The sequence below is a fragment of the Salvelinus namaycush genome, chromosome 13 (genome assembly GCF_016432855.1).
Source record: "Salvelinus namaycush isolate Seneca chromosome 13, SaNama_1.0, whole genome shotgun sequence".
Taxonomy (NCBI): Eukaryota; Metazoa; Chordata; class Actinopteri; order Salmoniformes; family Salmonidae; genus Salvelinus; species Salvelinus namaycush.
The window spans coordinates 1,178,940-1,197,686 of record NC_052319.1 but is presented as its reverse complement, the minus strand read 5'-3'; the positions used below and the strand labels follow the sequence as shown (position 1 = coordinate 1,197,686).

General features: G+C 40.6%; 1 protein-coding gene across 1 annotated transcript in view; it reads left to right on the top strand.

Moving 5' to 3' along the window:
- Positions 1–915: 915 nt before the first annotated feature.
- The window catches only part of LOC120058168 (dachshund homolog 1-like), a 268,628-nt gene continuing 250,796 nt past the window's right edge, over positions 916–18,747 (top strand). Inside the window, exon 1 of the mRNA XM_039006634.1 lies at positions 916–1,613. Coding sequence (XP_038862562.1) covers positions 1,069–1,613 — 545 coding nt within the window. The 5' untranslated portion in view covers positions 916–1,068. The remainder of the gene's footprint in view (positions 1,614–18,747) is intronic.

The window sequence follows — 18,747 nt, the reverse complement described above, 5'->3', positions numbered from 1 at the left end:
CAGTACTTTCCCACAAACCTTTTTCAAATGGCATCCAATGTATCTTAAATAATACAAATGTATAAATAAATAAAAAATAAGTGATGACAGGAAGTAGGCATGCCCTGGCTTGATGCTGAAAAAAAATCGTATTTCTTCTGACTGGCAGCTGTAGTGTCACTGGTCGGGAGAGGGCGGGTGGGCTTTGTTAGGAAATCCACACGTGAACCGCAGGAGCACGGCTGATGCTTGACAAAGCCGCCTATCGCGGGCGCCGGGTGAATGAGGACGATGGGCAAAAAAGCTGTTGCATGTCGCTTGACCATTCTGAAGGGATGCCGGCCTCCCAGATGCGCATAGCTGGTGCAAAATGTAATTTATATAATTGCACTAAACTGTGATTTGTCAATATAAACCAATCTAAAAAGGTAGAATATGTTTGATTGATTTCAGTTTTCAAAAGTGCATTTAAAGAAGACAAGCGATAATTGCGTGAAAGTAGAGCTACTTTTATCAGTTAGTATGTTAACTTAACAGTCACCTAAAAAAGTGTTACAATCATACCCGGTCTCCCTTATTTCACTGTATTTGCACTCAATGTCCCTTATAACGCATGCGATTACGTATGATATGCAACATCTCAAAAACACGTTTTAGATTAAAGAAAGCCATATAAAATAATGAAGTGTTATATAATATGATATAATGACTTGTAATAATTGCCTAACTAAATAAAGGTTAACTAAAATTATAATCATATTTAAATTCTGTCTTCAAGACACTGTCCCCTAGCTCCTCCCTCTCTGTACCTTGTGACAACCACAACTCATCAACAGAGCATATGCGGAGCCGCACTTATCTGCTCATTCTCCTCCTGTCATTCCGCCTTCTATCTTTGATCATTGTCCCACCGCGCTCAGCCCAAACCCTCACTCACCACGTATTTTCAGCATCTCTTTCTACTCCCCAACTCATCAGAGGAGCTAAACTCCCGTGGAATCTTTCATTTTGGAGTTCCTCGACTGCCGCACTTTTTTCCGCAGGAGTGGTTTTTATACTTTGAACTTACTCTTCTTCCCCTAGGTGACCATGGCCGTACCGGCTGCTTTGATCCAGCCAATCCCTCTGGTCCAGACGCCTTCGATCTCCACTCCTTCCGCGACCACGTCCCCACCGTCAACAACTTCTTCCCCGTCTCCCTCCGTGGGCCCATCCGGCCAGAACCTGTTCCGCTCGGAGCTCCTCGCCAACAGTAGCCCCGGCATCTCGACCCCGACCGGGACTCTGCCCAGCAAGCCAGTCTACTCGACCCCGTCGCCTGTTGAAAACACCCCGCAGAACAACGAGTGTAAAATGGTGGAGTTGAGGGGGGCGAAGGTGGCGTCTTTCACGGTGGACGGCTGCGAACTCATCTGCCTGCCCCAGGCGTTCGATCTGTTTCTGAAGCACCTTGTCGGAGGACTGCACACCGTGTACACCAAGCTGAAGAGACTGGAGATCACGCCGGTGGTGTGCAATGTGGAGCAGGTCCGCATCCTGCGAGGTCTAGGGGCCATCCAGCCAGGAGTCAATCGCTGCAAACTCATCTCCAGAAAAGACTTCGAGACTTTGTACAATGACTGCACCAATGCCAGGTGAGTGGAGACATGAGAGATGCTAATTTGATGTATAGGTTTTACGCAAGCAGAAGCGTAGGCGTCAAGGTAGAAAAGCTGTAACACAGGAAGGGGGAGACATTTTCCATTTTGTGGAAATCATATGTTTGAAATGTCGTTTAGCTGTAATGACTGAACTTCAGGTCATTTTTGTAATACTCTATTGTGCCAAATCTGACTATAGGCCTATGCTGTTATGGAGTTTTTAGTAGGCTGAACAGGGAAACACAGATGAACATGGCGAGGGCGCACCGCGCGAAAAAGTTGTGTCAGGTTGATGGCAATTGCATTTATTCTTATTGCAAAGAGTTGTCAGTGACTTGCTCAATCCAAACGAATGTTAAAACGCAAAAGTCACATTTTAGTAATTTGAAATTGTTACTAAATTAGGCTATACTATAGTAAATACTACATTATAAATTGGGTGGTTCGAGCCCTGAATGCTGATTGACTGACATACGTCGTGGTATATCAGACCGTATACCACGGGTATGACAAAACATTTATTTTTACTGCTCTAATTACGTTGGTAACCAGTTTATAATAGCAATGAGGCACCTCTGGGGTTTGTGGTATATTGCCAATACACCAGGGCACTCTGCGTTGCCTCGTGCTAATGAACAGTCCTTAGCCGTTGTATATTTGCCATATACCACACCCACTCGGGCCTTATTGCTCAAGTATACAATAGACTGCAAAAACACTACAGACAATACTACAGTAATGTCTTCAAAAACACTACAGTCTGCAAAAACACTACAGTAATTACATAGTATACTACAGTATTTTAATTGGCATAGACCCTACCCATTACCCTCCCCGTATCCAAATTTGTGCCATCCATAACTGAGAAACCTACATGCCAAGTATAGACTATATTATGTTCCCTACAGGTTATAGAAAAGAGCAGACGTTCTGAAGTATCCATTAAGACCTCAACCCTACTTATCTACCCAACCTACAGGTTATGGAACATTTGCTCTTTGAGTATTTTGTCCAGTAGTTTTCTATTTAAGGACAAAGCCCCCACTGTTTTGTAAAATATAATAAAACCAAACCACTACATTACTACAGTAATGTCTTCAAAAACAGTATATTAAATACTACAGTCTGCAAAAATACTACAGTAAATACTACAGTATACTACAGTCCGCAAAAACAGTAATTACTATAGTATATAGTCAAGTATACTACAGGCAGGTCTGCAACTCTGTGTGGGAGCATTACCACATTTCCACTCTAAATGAAGCTCACCATGAACGCTACTTTATTCTTAAATGACATTGAAATAAAAGTAGGTTATCCTATATCAGCTGTCCTAGCCACAGGGGCAATCATTTCAATTCTTTGAACTTTAAATGAAGTAAACAACATTTTAAAATATTAGACCATAGAGAATAAAAATAATTGGATTTAAATAGCTTAATATACTGTTTGTCTACAGATGAATAAATACTTTTCATAGGGAAGACGGTAGTTTATTTTGTCCCTAGTTAAAATTTCACCTGGATCATTACAAAAATACACTTTCTTTTGCCAGCCATGCTAATGTGTAGGAGGATTTTATGGGCGACAGATTTAGGTAGAGATCCATATTTGATTTAAAGCCATTTTTAGTGTGCTGTTGCTCATATGCTGTGATGTATTGCTCAATCTGACAGGATGGGTTGAATCAGGCCAAGTATGCCGTCTAATCTGTTGATTGATTTAATATTGATCTCCCATTGCGAAATGAGCTGGAGATGCTAATATGATGGAAAGTCTAACATGAGCAGAGATAGATATTTTATGGCGCTTATGAGAGAGTCCTTGAGGCCTTAACATGAATGCGCTAAGCTGTAGGTCACTCTGGATAAGAGCATCTGCTAGATGACTAAAATGTAAAATGTAAAATGTAAAAACAACACTATCCGGGCGCAATGTTACGTTAGGCGCCATTGTTAGGCACAATGTTACTGGTGTATTTGAGGATGATGTTGAGTGTGTAAGATAACTGTTTTATTACACTTTGCTGTACGACACACTTGCTTGCATAAACACAAATATGCGGATGGAATCACACACATTTTTATTGTCACAAAACAAATAGGACTTTAGGGGTGTGTTCACATAAGGTTACATTTCTGAATTTAAATATTCAGTTCTTTGCAGTATAATCAAGAAGAAGTATTTTCTTGTTTTGCTGCTATTGCATGAATATTCAGAAAATAATGCACTGAATGGTTATTTACTTTTTGAAAGTACATATGATTTTGCTCACAATGAATTCTGAGGAAGACACAGCAATGTTTGCAATGTATATAGCAGAATATGCAAACATAGAATTTTGACATTTGACCATGTGTATGGGCTCTGTATACTGAAGATCGTTAGTTATTTACTAGGATTGAAAATGCATGGCTTTTATCAAATGATGGTATCAGCTTTCATCAGTGTTTTGAACTCATTTTCAATGCTCTATTCAGATATGCTGTGTCTACATGTTGATACCAATGGATTCATAAACTACTGTAGTTCCACATTCTATCTCTACATCTGGCCTCAACACTAGTTTTATCCTACACCCTATTCACATTCACACACACTCAATTAACCTTACCCTCTCATATCATGCAGCGTTTACACAAACCTAACAGAACCTGTGACCTCCCCTTCAGATAGAGTTCTGGAGAAGTTCTAGACCACTCTGGTTCCTATCCCCCAATGAGAGTTTCACCTTTCCGCCCTTTATTCTCTGAGTGTGTGGTTGAACTCACCGGGTTGTGAATGGGGAGGTGGGGAACGGACTGACGGACAGCCAGACGCACGCACGCACGCACACACACACACACACACACACACACACACACACACACACACACACACACACACCCCTGCCTGTCCCATTTGGAGAATTACATCATAGGTTTGAAACAGAGACATCTGTCCACTGGATATAGGCCTAGTCAGGTGCTAACTTCTAAAGAAGAAGAGTGACTTGTATTTACATTACTTGGTTGACCTATTTCTGTTGTTTGGAGCTCAGTCAGGGAAGTTGTAATTTAGAGCAGTGTAGTCCATTGTAGCTTTTTAGTCCACCAAAAAAGTAGGCCCATGACATGTAGGACAATGATACAGTTTATTCAACATTAGTGCAGTGGCCTGACATAGTTTCGTTTTTTTTATCCCAAGTCCTTTTCACAATAACGTTATACTCTTTCATACAGTGGTGATTTTCGGTGACAATGGTGTTCATCATAGTCCTGTACCAGTGGCGGTCCGTGATGTTTAAGATGAGGGAGGGTGATTCTTTTTTTATGAGCATGGCCTTATTTCTATTACAGCATACGGGATGACTGTCATTCATATTCCATTTACCCAGCTCAAATGTTAACATCAATAGGTTTAGGCTACTACATGATACTCTAATTTCCCCTATTCCCATCATGAGGTTGCTACAAGCTCACCTATGAAGGAATGTTTACAATGTAGGTGCACAGGTCGAGAGAATTTTGAGTAATCAAGGTGACAGACATTGACACATTTAATATCTCCTTGAACACTCTTGCCTGCATTTAGCTGGTCTAGGGTGTAATCATTAGTCCAACAGTTGCAAATATTTATCCCTGTTTTGTTCCGTTTGCTTCTCTTTAAGAAACGTTTTTCAACAGAATCGGCATAAGGAGTACACACCTGATCACACGCAAACACAGTTCACTTTCATACCAGATACATACAAACAGCTCGTTGTATTTATAATTCCTTCTCGCAACTATCTGCGCGCTCTCGTCCTCTCACCTTATCCCTTTGCTTGTGGACTTCAGTGCACAACACATCAGCTGTCAGTTACCAGGCGGAAAAAGCTTTCCAAGCCAAACCTTCATATCATCACTGCTAACCTCTACACACATTCTACATCGTTGTCACGTCATAGTCAGCATAGCTACTAGAACTAACGTGTTAGTAAACCCGCTACAATCATGCAGTACAGTGTAGTTAGCAGCAAGCAGTTTAGCAGTTACACTGGCAGGCCCCGGTGGCAATAAATGAATAAAACCAAAAGATTACCTTGACTTGGAAGAGTTCAAGTGTTGGATAGCCATAGCCAGCTAGCTAACATAGCATCTTTCTATGTTTGAGCTGGGTGTTTGAGTAGACTAAACGAGCTGTTTGCATTTGACACTAGCTAAGTAAGTGAAAGTGAACAAATATATACTGCAAAATATACTGTAGCTACCTCTCTCTCCCTTTCTCTCTCTTTTGCCTCTCCTTAATTTTGGAAGAAATTCATTTGTTCAGAGTTGTTCAACTATTGTCTTTCTTTCTCTGTGTCAACTACTCACCACATTTGATGCACTGCAGTGTTAGCTAGCTATAGCTTATGGGTGTGGTAGGTAGCCTAGTGGTTAGAGCGTTGGGCCGGTAACCAAAAGGTTGCTAGATCGAATCCCTGAGCTGACAAGGTAGAAATCTGTTGTTCAAGGGCAGAACAAGGCAATTAACCCACTGTTCCTAAGCCATCGTTGTAAATAAGAATTTGTTCTTAACTGACTTGCCTAGTTAAATAAATATAGGATAAAAAAGGATGCTTTCAGTACTAGATGCATTCTTTGATTGGGTGCACAACATGTCACCCTACAGACTGCTGCTGAGGCTACTGTAGACCGTCATGGCAAAGGTTGTAAATACCACACACCTGTCCAAATGTGCACTTCACATTTCCATATATTAAAACTTATGCCATTAACAGTATCAACATTTCTCTTCGATCCACAGTTACAAGGATGCGTTATACCCTGGGTTGTCCTGAACAGTATTTTAATTGGCATAGACCCTGCCCTTTACCCTCTCCGTATCCAAATTTGTGCCACCCATAAGTGAGAAATCTACATGCCAAGTATAGACTATATTATGTTCCCTACAGGTTATAGAAAATAGCAGATGTTCTGAAGTATCCATTAAGACCTCAACCCTACTGGTCTACCCAACCTACAGGTTATGGAACATTTGCTCTTTGAGTATTTTGTCCAGTAGTTTTCTATTTAAGGACAAAGCCCCCACTGTTTTGTAAAATATAATAAAACCAAAACACTACATTACTACAGTAATGTCTTCAAAAACAGTATATTAAATACTACAGTCTGCAAAAATACTACAGTAAATACTACAGTATACTACAGTCCAGCTCAATAATATTATGAAGAAAATTAGCCACAGAACATGCATTTGAATTCACTCATGACTCCATTCTATGCGTACCAAAATGACAATCTGTTTGTCTGAAGTGCCTTTTGAAAGCCAAACACTGTAAAATCATATTTTATAATTTACCTAGCCATGTTGGCAATAGAATACGTTTTCAAATGATGCCCACCTGACCCAGATTGTGATTTATAATGGAACGTTTTTGGATTGCGTTAACAACAACCGTAATTATGTGGGCACGCAGGGCTGTGTTCAAAACTAAAAACTACAAGTGTGCTTGCCTCAGTTCCTTAATGGCAAAGCTAGGAGAGCAAATTACTTAGGAACTGTGCGCAGTTCGGAGAGCTGTGTGGCCACTCGGCGACACAAGTTAGACCTCTCACTCACTGTAATCGTTTTTTTTTCTTATCTTGCACCTACACCTATTTATTATGTTACTGAATGTATCTAGAATGTTTCCAGATTTAGTTATTGACAAACGCTGTGAAAAGTACAGCAAATTAAAAAGGAACGTAAAATCAACGGCGGAATGTTTGGATTCAGTCGTGTCAGGTGAACTGTTGTCTCCTCATTTTTAGTCTGATCATTTCCCCATAATTTACAAAGTGTTCTCTTTCAGTTACAACCATTGTCATGCATATGCTTTTTATAGTTCTTCTGTTAGAATCATTTACATTTGTCCCTGTCCATATAAGCCAATTTCCACGAGTGTAAGGGGTTAAAACAACAGACTCAATTCAGCCACTGTGTAAATAACGACACAGCATCCCTGCTGGGCCCATGCAATGTTACTTCTGATGTCTGACCAAGATGCGGCCTTGGGTGTATATGTTGCCACTATATGTATTATGCTCACTTTAGATTACAATTTTTTGAGTACGTTAGAATATGTTTTGGGTATGTAACTTGGTGTGTTGTTTGTGGCACTTTATTTGACAGTTCACTTTTTATATGTTTACTCGAGTAATATGGTCATGTTGATACATTACTGGTGTGCTTGCTTTCATTGCTGTGTGATATCATATAGGTCGGATGCCTTCCGTCCCCAATGCCAACGTCTCGACGAGCTGCATATAGGCTACTGTATCTATTTCTGTGCAGAGTGCAATGATTTATTTGCCTTTCCTTCATGTACTTTCAAGGGACTCTTGCCAGATTACCTGGGTCACAGACAAATCCTGAGTCAGTTCTATCCCTACTCTCACCCCAGATTACCACTGCCCCTTCTCTTTCACAGATCCTGGATCAGTAATGATACTTTCCTACTGTCACCCCTGTTCCTACTTCACACATAAACAAATCCTAGGTCAGTTATACTCCTACTGTCATCCCAGATGACCACTGCCCCTCATTCCCCTTCACACAGACACAGATCCTAGGTCAGTAGTAATATACCTTCTCTCACCCCTGTCCAACACTACCACTCCTGATCCTTCACACAGACACAGATTCTCGGTCAGTTGTAATATCCCCACCATCACCCCAGATTACCACTGCACCTTTTTCTCCTTCACACAGACACAGATCCTAGGTCAGTTATAATATTCTCACTCAGTGTTTTCCATAAGCGCCAGCCATCGGCTAAATAGCCGATAACAGACTAATTTTCACACTTCATTAATTAACTAAGCTAATTTTAGTCTGTTGTCTGTCCCGCCTCTCGGTACCTGTGTTATTTGTGCGCTCCGGTTGGCAACAGTCACAAAAAAATCACGGTGGAGGGAGAAAATATGTGCATCCTTAAATCCATTTTCCATTCAATTCTGTATTGTTTCTAAACAGTTTCTAAACACTTGATAGAACACAAACTTTTTTTTCTTATGTTTTTGCCACAATAATCTAAATTGAAAGACTAGATTTTGTTTTTGCCACAATATTTATATTGAAAGAGTATACTAGACTAGTTTTTCGGACTAGAATACTAATCTACCGCCTTCCCTCAAAGTCCCACCCACAGTGATTGATTGACAGGTCTGAAACCCTACCAGCTCTGTGACAACAATCCCACTCAGAGGCCAAACTGTTAAAGGGTAGTTTACCCAAATTACAAAATGACACATTGTTTTCCTTTAAGTGTCCACAGCAGCAGAGCCAATAAAATACTTTATTTGAAGAACAAAATCATTGTGGCAATTCATATATTGCAGTAAAACTGTAAATATGACTTTAATCTCAAGAGACGACAGGTTTAATGTTAAAAAAGGTCATCTTACTTAGAAAATAGTCCTGATAATATAGGCCTAGGCCTAGACAATATCCAAAACGACTAACAACGTACTGAATTCATACATTTTCAGTAATTTTTATTGTAAACTTATGTCTTTCTACTCGATACCACTACAAATTGTATCAATCTGGAAGGTAAAGTCATTAAAGTATTCAATTATTTAGTGGTGTATTCTGGATGGAATCAAGGCCTTGGAATGTATCTGAGGCCTCTAAATTAGAGCTCGTTCTGCATGATTTTTTTCAAGTGTCATTATTTTTTTTCAGGTGGCATGCCCCCCCGGACCACCCCAGCGCAGAACTGCCTGACTGGCTACTTTTACTATTTAGCTGGCTACTCCATATTTTTACGGAAACCACTGCCCACTGTGACCCCAGATTACCACTGCCCCTTCCGCTCATTCACACAGACACAGATCCTAGGTCAGTAGTAATATGCCTTCTATCACCCCCGTCTAACACTACCACTCCCGAGCCTTCACACAGACACAGAACCTAGGTCAGTTGTAATATCCCCATCGTGACCCCAGATTACCACTGCCCCTTTTTGCTCCTCCTCCACACAGACACAGATCCTAGGTCAGCTAATATGCCAGATCTCCTTCCCCTTACTGTAAAGTATTATGACACCAGGCCCATGAGAAAAGGCTTTTTTGAATAGATTTCCCCCTCCCCTTTAGAGTCAAGCATTTCCTGTTCTGTTATGTCTGTGATGTTAGATGAATGGTGGTGAGGTTAAGGTTCAATGATATGGTAGCGTGGTATTGACAGGATAGTGTATTTCATTTTCTCCCCAGATGTCACCTCTCTCTCTCTATGTCTTGCTATTCCTCGCTCCCTCTTATTTTGGCGTGTTTACACCTAAATGAACATATTTGCAAATGAAGGTAATTGTTTTGTTTAGTGCTCGGTATGAGCTTGGCACTAAGGGTGCCAGCTTGTCTAATGCCTCTAACCTCTTTTCTCTCTCTCTCTCTCTCTCTCTCTCTCTCTCTCTCTCTCTCTCTCTCTCTCTCTCTCACTCTCTCACTCTCTCACTCTCTCACTCTCTCACTCTCTCACTCACTCACTCACTCACTCACTCACTCACTCACTCACTCACTCACTCACTCACTCACTCACTCACTCATTCTCCTTTCTCCCTCTCTTGGCTGAGCTCTCTCTTATAATATATTTGTTTTCGACGAGGCACAGTTGTGTTTACAGGTACTCAGTGGAGATTTCTGGATCCGATTAAAATCACTCCCCAGTCTGAGTGGGTGCTAAGAAACCCGTCACCCGGCAACCACATCCACGAGGGAGCCGAGGCGATAATAACTTTCGAAAACAGCAGAGTGACAGATGCCTGACTAGAGAAAGAGGAAGAGAGAGATAGAGAGTGAGTGAAAGATGTTGAAAGGTTTGTTAACAACACAAATTCACTCAAGCACTTTCTTGAAAGTGAAAGTCCCATTGAAATCCCACTCTCGCACCGTGTTGTTCTTAAGGATAGAAAATAAATAGTTATAATTTCTTTTTATATTTATTGTCAGCGCGGTTGAATTTAATTAGCTGCATGCTCAAATCAACGGCGCATCTGGCAGATGGCGGCTAGGTGTTTTGTTATGCAAACAAATTGGAGTCTGCTTGAGAACCCCAGTTGTTTTATGAACTTGTCTTTCACAAGTGTAGATATCTAGCACTGATATTTTATATCCTTAGTGATATTTAAATAATTATCCTGATCAATTGTTCACAAATACAGAAGAATTATATCCGTTTGCTCTTCATCTCTTAAAAATACAAATTCATATGTGAACATTTGGAACGCTTATTCATACAAATTTGACATGCTATCTTTTTAAAGGGAAGGATTTGTTTGATAGTTGGCTAGTAGCATTGCTGGATTGAGGCTTGTTTTCATGGCAAAAAGGCTTGCATTGTTCGTTTTCCTGTTGGATGAAGAAGCTGTCCAGACTCTCAGCCTATTTGCACGCTTTCACTGGATAGTCACACAAGTACCGTTGTGTCCAGGATGCCAGATCCTTTTAACAAATGATTAAGTACTACAAAAAAATCATACAACACACTGCAACATACCTGTTTTAATATAAGGATTTTCCATTGTGAATTTTCCTTAAACACATTGAAGTAATGCACGTTTTTCTATTTTAAGTTGAAATCACTCGAAAGATCTTTTTATTAATTCCATCCATCAAATATAATTATCAAACTGGATTCAACTAGTTTCATTAACAGTGATATTGCCCTGTCCGATCCACACCTAAGACTGACTGTCCACCGGTCCGACACATTTTGGCTCAACTCTTTTTTTTTCCTGAGCTCTGCCCCAAGCTCAGTTATCTCTGGCTTGTCTTTAGACACCGGTCTCCATCACATTACTGGTACATTTAGGGAACCATGGCAGAAGTCACTGGCGCTTGTTCCAGATGCTAAACGCTAGTGACAGAAGTTAGAGGAGAGCAGATGAGATTTCCTGATTGGAGAACGAATGCCGGGGCCCTAACCCGTGCTCCGTCTAATATGGTCATGTAGAGAAATTGATATTCCTGCTAAATTAATAAATTTTTCATATAGCCCAAAGCCGGGGAGTTTAAAAAGAGTGCACACTTGCTGGTTTTCCCCTATTTCCTCCCTCTTTAAAAAAAATAATGTATTGCCTAATCATATTAATACTTTTGCCCCAAGGATGAAAAGATAATTTTACAAATGCATTTGGAACTATGTATCACTGAGTATTTATGATTAAATTATGCAAATAAGTCCAGATTGTCTAATTAGGATTGATATGAGCAATAGATGTAGTGGAATCTAAATACAAGCATGTCCAAAGAGCAGAACATTGAAAATGACAAGGCTGGAATCCTTAAAAAGTGTGTATCGTTGGTTGTCTTTCTTTTTTTTCTTCCCCTCCTACCAACTCTCTCTCTCTCGCTCTCTCTCTCTCTCCCTCTCTCTCTCTCTCTCTCTCTCTCTCTCTCTCTCTCCCTCTCTCTCTCTCTCTCTCTCTCTCTCCAATTCAATTCAATTCACCCTCTCTCGCTCTGTATAATTCGCCATGGCCGTATCAGGAGTTAATTTTCTCTGGCTTAATTTCTCGTCTGACTTGACAGGAAGAGGAAGCCATCAGGGATGGAATCTCAGATGGGATTCCCGCAAATTTCCTCATGTTTAAAAAAAAAAATCTCTTCCCTTCTCCTCCCACTCTTCTTTTCATTTTCACGGAGGGGCTATCAGGGATGAATCTTCTTCTGAATAAACACTCCATTTGTTATTCGTGCAGTATCAATGTTTCTCTTTTAGCCCAGCGTTGGATAGTAAGAATGCATCCCAAAGACCCTATTCCCTATACTCTGTACTACTTTTGACCAGAGCCCTTTGGGTCTCAAATGGCTCCCTGTATAGAGTAGCGCACTACTTTTGACTAAAGTAGTTCACTATAAAGGGATTGGGTGCCATTTGGAATGCACCCTAAGGGTCTCCTCCTCCTTATTAATGGGGAGTGTAATAAGGCAAGAGAATATTGTCAGATGAAAATACATTTTGCTCTGGTAGGAATTCTGTGAAGTAATGCCATGTTATTGTGGTAATAGTAACCTCAGCTCGTGCATGTTGGGAAGGTGGTATTTTCATTGTGTGCAAGTTAAATGTGAAATATTGTCATGTATTATAGATCTGTATCTTACTGGACACTGATTGTCAGCAACATAATTATTATAATGAATTATAGTTAGTCATTTACAGGTTTGGGTACCCGTCGCAAGACCCACTGGTTGATGCTTGTTTATAAAACCCTCTTTGGCCTCACTCCACCCTATCTGATATATCTACTGCAGCCATCATCCTTCACATACAACACCCATTCTGCCAGTCACATTCTGTTTAAGGTCCCCAAAGCACACACATCCTTGGGTCGCTCGTCTTTTCAGTTCGCTGCAGCTAGCGACTGGAACGAGCTGCAACAAACACTCACACTGGACAGTTCTATCTCAAGCTCTTCATTCAAAGACTCAATCATGGACACTCTTACTGACAGTCGTGGCTGTTTTGCGTGATGTATTGTTGTCTCTACCTTCTTGCCCTTTGTGCTGTTGTCTGTGCCCAATAATGTTTGTACCCTGTTTAGTGTTGCTACCATGTTGTGTCATGCTGCCATACTGTGTTGTCATGTGTTGCTGCCATGTTATGTTGTTGTCTTAGGTCTCTCTTTATGTAGTATTTTATTTCATATTATTTCATATCAATGACAGTCTTTCGGTAGGCCGTCGTTGTAAATAAGAATTTGTTCGTAACTGACTTGCATAGTTAAATAAAGGGAAAAATAATAAATAAATAAATATTTGTTGAATGTGCTCATTGCACTTTTTTTTTTTATGAGCATGGCCTCATATCTATTAGAGTATATTGAATGACTGTCATTTATATTCCATTCACCCGGCTCAATGTAACATTGATAGGTTTAGGCTACCTCATGATGCTCAAATTTCCCCTGTACCCATTATGAGGTTGCTACAACCTAGCTTACGAATGTAAGTTTATAACTTAGGTGCATATGTCGAGACACAAATTGGAGTAATCAAGGTGAAAGACAGTAACAGATTCAATACCATCTTGCGCACTCTTGCCTGCATCTAGCTGACCTAGGGTATAATCATTAGATAAAACAGTTCCGTTCCGTTTTGCAACCAAAACGAGAGTTTCTATTGGACAAATTCAGGTAGGTCTGACCCCTTTCGTTCCGTTTGTTTCCGTTTTTAAGAAACGTTTTTCAACAGAATCGGCAGAATGAATACCCCTGATCACCCGCATACACAGTTCACTTTCATAGCAGCCACACAAACAGCATCATCACTTTGCTCGTTTTATAATTCCTTCTTGCGTCTACGCACTCTCATCCTCTCACCTTTTCCTTTCGCTTGTGGACTTCAGTGCACAACACAACAGCTGTCTGTGACCAGGCGAAAAAACCTCTCCAAGCCAAACCTTCATACAGTAACCGCTAACCGCTACACACAGCCTACATCGTTGATACCATATTAGCTGATGTCATAGTCAACATAGCTTACTATAACTAATGCATTAGGAAACCCACTACACTCACGCAGTACAGTGTACAGCAAGCAGTATAGCAGTTACAATGGTGGGCCCCAAAGTCAATAAATGAATAAAACCAAAAGCTTGCCTTGACTTGGAAAGAGTTCCAGTGTTGGATAGCCTTAGCCAGCTAGCTAACATACATAGCATTCCTCTCTATTTGAGCTGGGTGTTTGAGTAAGCTAAATTAGCTAGCTGCATTAGCTAGCTAAGTAAGTGAAAAAAATCAATACAAGTAAATCTAGCTAGCTCTCTCTCTCTGCTGCTTCTCCTTAATTTTTAAAGAAATTGATTTGTTCAAAACTGTTCAATTATTGTCTTTCTCTCGCTTTGAGTCAACTACTCACCACATTTTATGCACTGCAGCGTTAGCTAGCTCTAGCTTATGTTTTCATTATTAGATTCATTTTATTTGATTGGGTGGACAACATGTCAGTTCATTCTGCATGAGCTCTGATAGGTTAGAAGACGTCCTCCGCAAGTCGTCATAATTACGGTGTAACTCTATGGAAGGGGGTGAGAACCATGGACCTCTTAGGTTTTGTATTGAAGTCAGTGTACCCAGAGGAGGACGGAAAATAGCTGTCCTCCTGCTAGACCATGGTGCTACCCCAGAGAATGCTGTTGAGGCTATTGTAGACATTCATTGCAAAACAGTGTGTTTTAATCAGTTATCTGGTGATGTAAATATATTTAGTATAGTTTTATCTAAAAACGGAAATTCACTGAGTAGGATGGTCCTCCCCTTCCTCCTCTGAGGAGCCTCCACTGGGTTTCACTCACCGCAGGGTTCAATCTCTACCATTCATCTCATTTCCAATCTGTATTTAGCATCTCTGATCTAATTGATGTGTATCTCTATGGAACCTTGGTGAGTCTTTCTACCAAATACTACAGCTGAGTGTCCCGCCAGCTGCTTCCATAGAGAATCATCATCTCCAGAAACCAAAACAATATTTATGCACGTCATTAGTTATAATTCAATACACCCAAATTGACTTGAAAAAAACGGTCTTAAATCTGCGGTCTGGGTGGATTTGAGTCTTTGCTTAAAAGAGCTTTAGAGGCTCTTTTCTTGTTTTCGTCAGGAGGTATTGAGTGAGCAGATGCTTTGAAAAACCATAGAAAGTGGTGCTGGTCTCAAGTGTCATTAGCTTCAGGCCTTTTCCAAGCGAGCGCCAGGTAAAGATTAGATAACAATCAGGGGCTTTAATAGATACTGTTGGAGGCATTGGAGCCTGTCTGAAGCTAACAACAGAAGAAGAGGAGAGGAGAGGGGGTAAACAATGTAATTTCCTATCTAGTTTCTCCCTCGCAATGGTGTTATCACTAAGCCTTAAAAATGTGTTTGTTCACGGTAGTGGAATAGAAAATGTAGAGCAATATTTTGCTCATACATCAATTTCAAATCACTTAATTGTTTATCAGCAAATCAAATCCTAATTTGGATGAAAGGTGTAATTTAAAAAAAAAAAAAGAAAGTTGAATACAAACCGTCCAATGGGTTACAATGCTCCAAATTCACAGTATGCATCAATCAACATGTTTTAATAGCGTTATTGCGATTTGGTACACTAGAAGTACGTTCATTTCCAATGGAACGCTGCATTTGCCTTGCAGCAGTGCTTTGAGGTAGTTGCAGTGCGTTCTTTGTGGTGCATACGTGGGATTTATGAAATTGTGTGCTTCGACAGCTTGACAGAATTGGAAGCAGAAGGGGAATGTTTCACTTTCGTTGCACACATATCGAGATGATGCTGCATACCATTTTGTGCAATGACGGTGTACGTGTGATCGAGGCGTTAACGTCTGCAGCCAATCAGTGATGTTTTCCAGACAGCTAGCTACCACCCAAAGCCTCCTCCCGACCCCACAAGGGACACATGTAGCTGTAATGAACATGGTCAGAACCTAAATATAAGCTTCATAGAATTGTAAACAAACACTGTATAGCCTCAATACATGGTTAAAACTATAATTTTCAGCTCATGGATCAGACCTTAGCGTCTATAGCTACGTCTATGAAGTTTGAGTTTACATTTCTCCAGCCCCGTCTCTCCACTTTTTATTTAAAAAAAATGATGGGGTGACCTTTGCTGTCGTTTTAACTGCAGAAGGCTCTTTTAAAAACGCCTGTGCCACCACTACAGTACAGTAACCATGGCGCCCTAGCTATTATTACCCTGCTCCTAAAAAGTGACAGTCAGGTCCTTGGAGAGGTGACACCCAACTCTGCCGGGGGAAATCTATAGCACTGCATCAACCTACACGTCCTTGGCCAATCAGATACAAGGATTCTTGCTACTGAGCACCTGGTTGGATAGAAGCTAGAAGGTAAATGGTACACAGAACAAACACGATGGGCTTTAGAGACGATGTAGTTGTCTCAATGGGTACGATTGTGTTTTTGATTTTGCTGCCAGTTGGTTATTGCAAAATATAAAATGTGGTTCTTTAATTTAAATTGGTCAAATGACTATACATTTCATTTGACATACTGGTATTAGTAGAGGAAAAAGGTGATGGTGAGTGTGTGTGTGTGTGTGTGTATGACTGTACTGAGTGTTGTATGTACACGCAGACTTTGTCCCGCTGACCTCTTGCCAGGTCCCCCTCGCAAAAGAGGTTTCTAACCTCAAACGGTCTTTTCCTGGTTAAATACAGGTTAAATAAAAATGATTCGGCTGTTGAAGTTGGTACGTACCTGTGCCTTCTGTGTGTTTTCAACAAAAACGGTCAGTCGCTCCTTTTCTGGTAATTCCACAGTAGAGCAGAAAACACACAGCGAGGCATGTTGGCTCTGGAATGAACTGGGTTATGATAATACACCTCCTCTTGGCTGAAATGGTCTGTCCACATACATTAACCCTAGTTAGCCATTTCTCAATCGCTCACTTCAACAATCACCAAATGATCAACCACCGATGCACTACCATCGTATTATACGTGCCAGTTATTAAAGCCAAATCACCATTACCTATACACTCCATTTTCTATCGCTGTGATAGTTGTTGTCTGTATGTTGCCTATGTGATCTGCAACCCATGTGTAGCTTGTCTCTCTTCCCCACCACCCTCCATCTCTCTCTCTCTCTCTCTCTCTCTCAATTAAATTCAAAGGACTTTATTGGCATGGGAAACATATGTTTACGTTGCCAAAGCAAGTGCAATGGATAATAAACCATATTAAATGAACAGTAAACATTATACTCCCAACAGTTCCAAAGCAATAGAGACATTTCAAATGTCATATTATATGGCTATATACAGTGTTGTAACGATGTGCAAATATTTAAAGTACAAAAGGGAAAATAAATCAACATAAATATGGGTTGTATTTAAAATGGTGTTTGTTCTTCACTGGTTGCCCTTTTCTTGTGGCAACAGGTCACAAATCGTGATCTTGCTGCTGTGATGGCACACTGTGGTATTTCACCCAACAGATATGGGAGTTTATCAAAATTGGATTTGTTTTCAAATTATTTGGGGGTCTGTGTAATCTGAGGGAAATATGTGTCTCTAATATGGTCATACATACATGGCAGGAGGTTAGGAAATGCATCTCAATTTCTAACTCATTGTGTGGGCAGTGTCTTCTCTTGAGAGCCAGGTCTGCCTACGATGGCCTCTCTCAATAGCAAGGCTATGCTCACTGAGTCTGGACATAGTCAAAGCTTTTCTTAATCTTGGGTCAGTCACGGTGGTCAGGTATTCTGCCACTGTGTATTCTCTGTTTAAGGCCAAACAGCATTCTATACTGAACAAAAATATAAACGCAACATGTAAAGTGTTGGTCCCATGTTTCATGAGCTGAAATAAAAGATCCCAGAAATGTTCCATATGCCCAAAAAGCTTATTTCTCTCAAATGTTGTGTACAAATCTGTTTACACCCCTGTAAGTGAGCATTTCTCCTTTGCCATGATACTCCATCCATGTAACATATCAAGAAGCTTATTAAACAGCATGATCATTACACAGGTGCACCTTGTGCTGGGGACAATAAAAGGGCACTCTAAAATGTCACAGATGTCTCAAGTTTTGAGGGAGCGTACAATTGGCATGTTGACTGCAGGAATGTCCACCAGAGCTGTTGCCAGAGAATTTTATGTTTATTTCTCTACCATAAGCCACCTCCAATAACATTTTAGAGAATTTGTCAGTACGCCCAACTGGCCTCACAACCGCAGACGACGTGTAACCACGCTGCGACCCTGCCCAGTCATGTGAAATCCATAGGGCCTAATGAATTTAGTTTAGTTGACTGATTTCCTTATATGAACTGTAACTCAGTAAAATCATTGAAATGGTTGCCTGTTGCATTCATATTTTTGTTAAGTATAGGTTGCTCTGTTTTTTGTTAATTCTTTCCAATGGGTCAAGTAATTATCTTTTTGTTTTCTCATGATTCGGTCAGGTCAAATTGTGTTGCTGTCCTGGGGCTCTCTCTCTCTCTCTCTCCCCCTCACTCCCCCCTTCTCTCTTTCTCTCACTCGACCCATTGAAGCCTGTATTACTACCACTGTGAGTGGGAAGAATCCCTCCTTCCAGGCTTCCTGCTTGACTGGCCTCACAAATTATACAAGCCAGAGTTTTAGTTGGGAGTTAATAT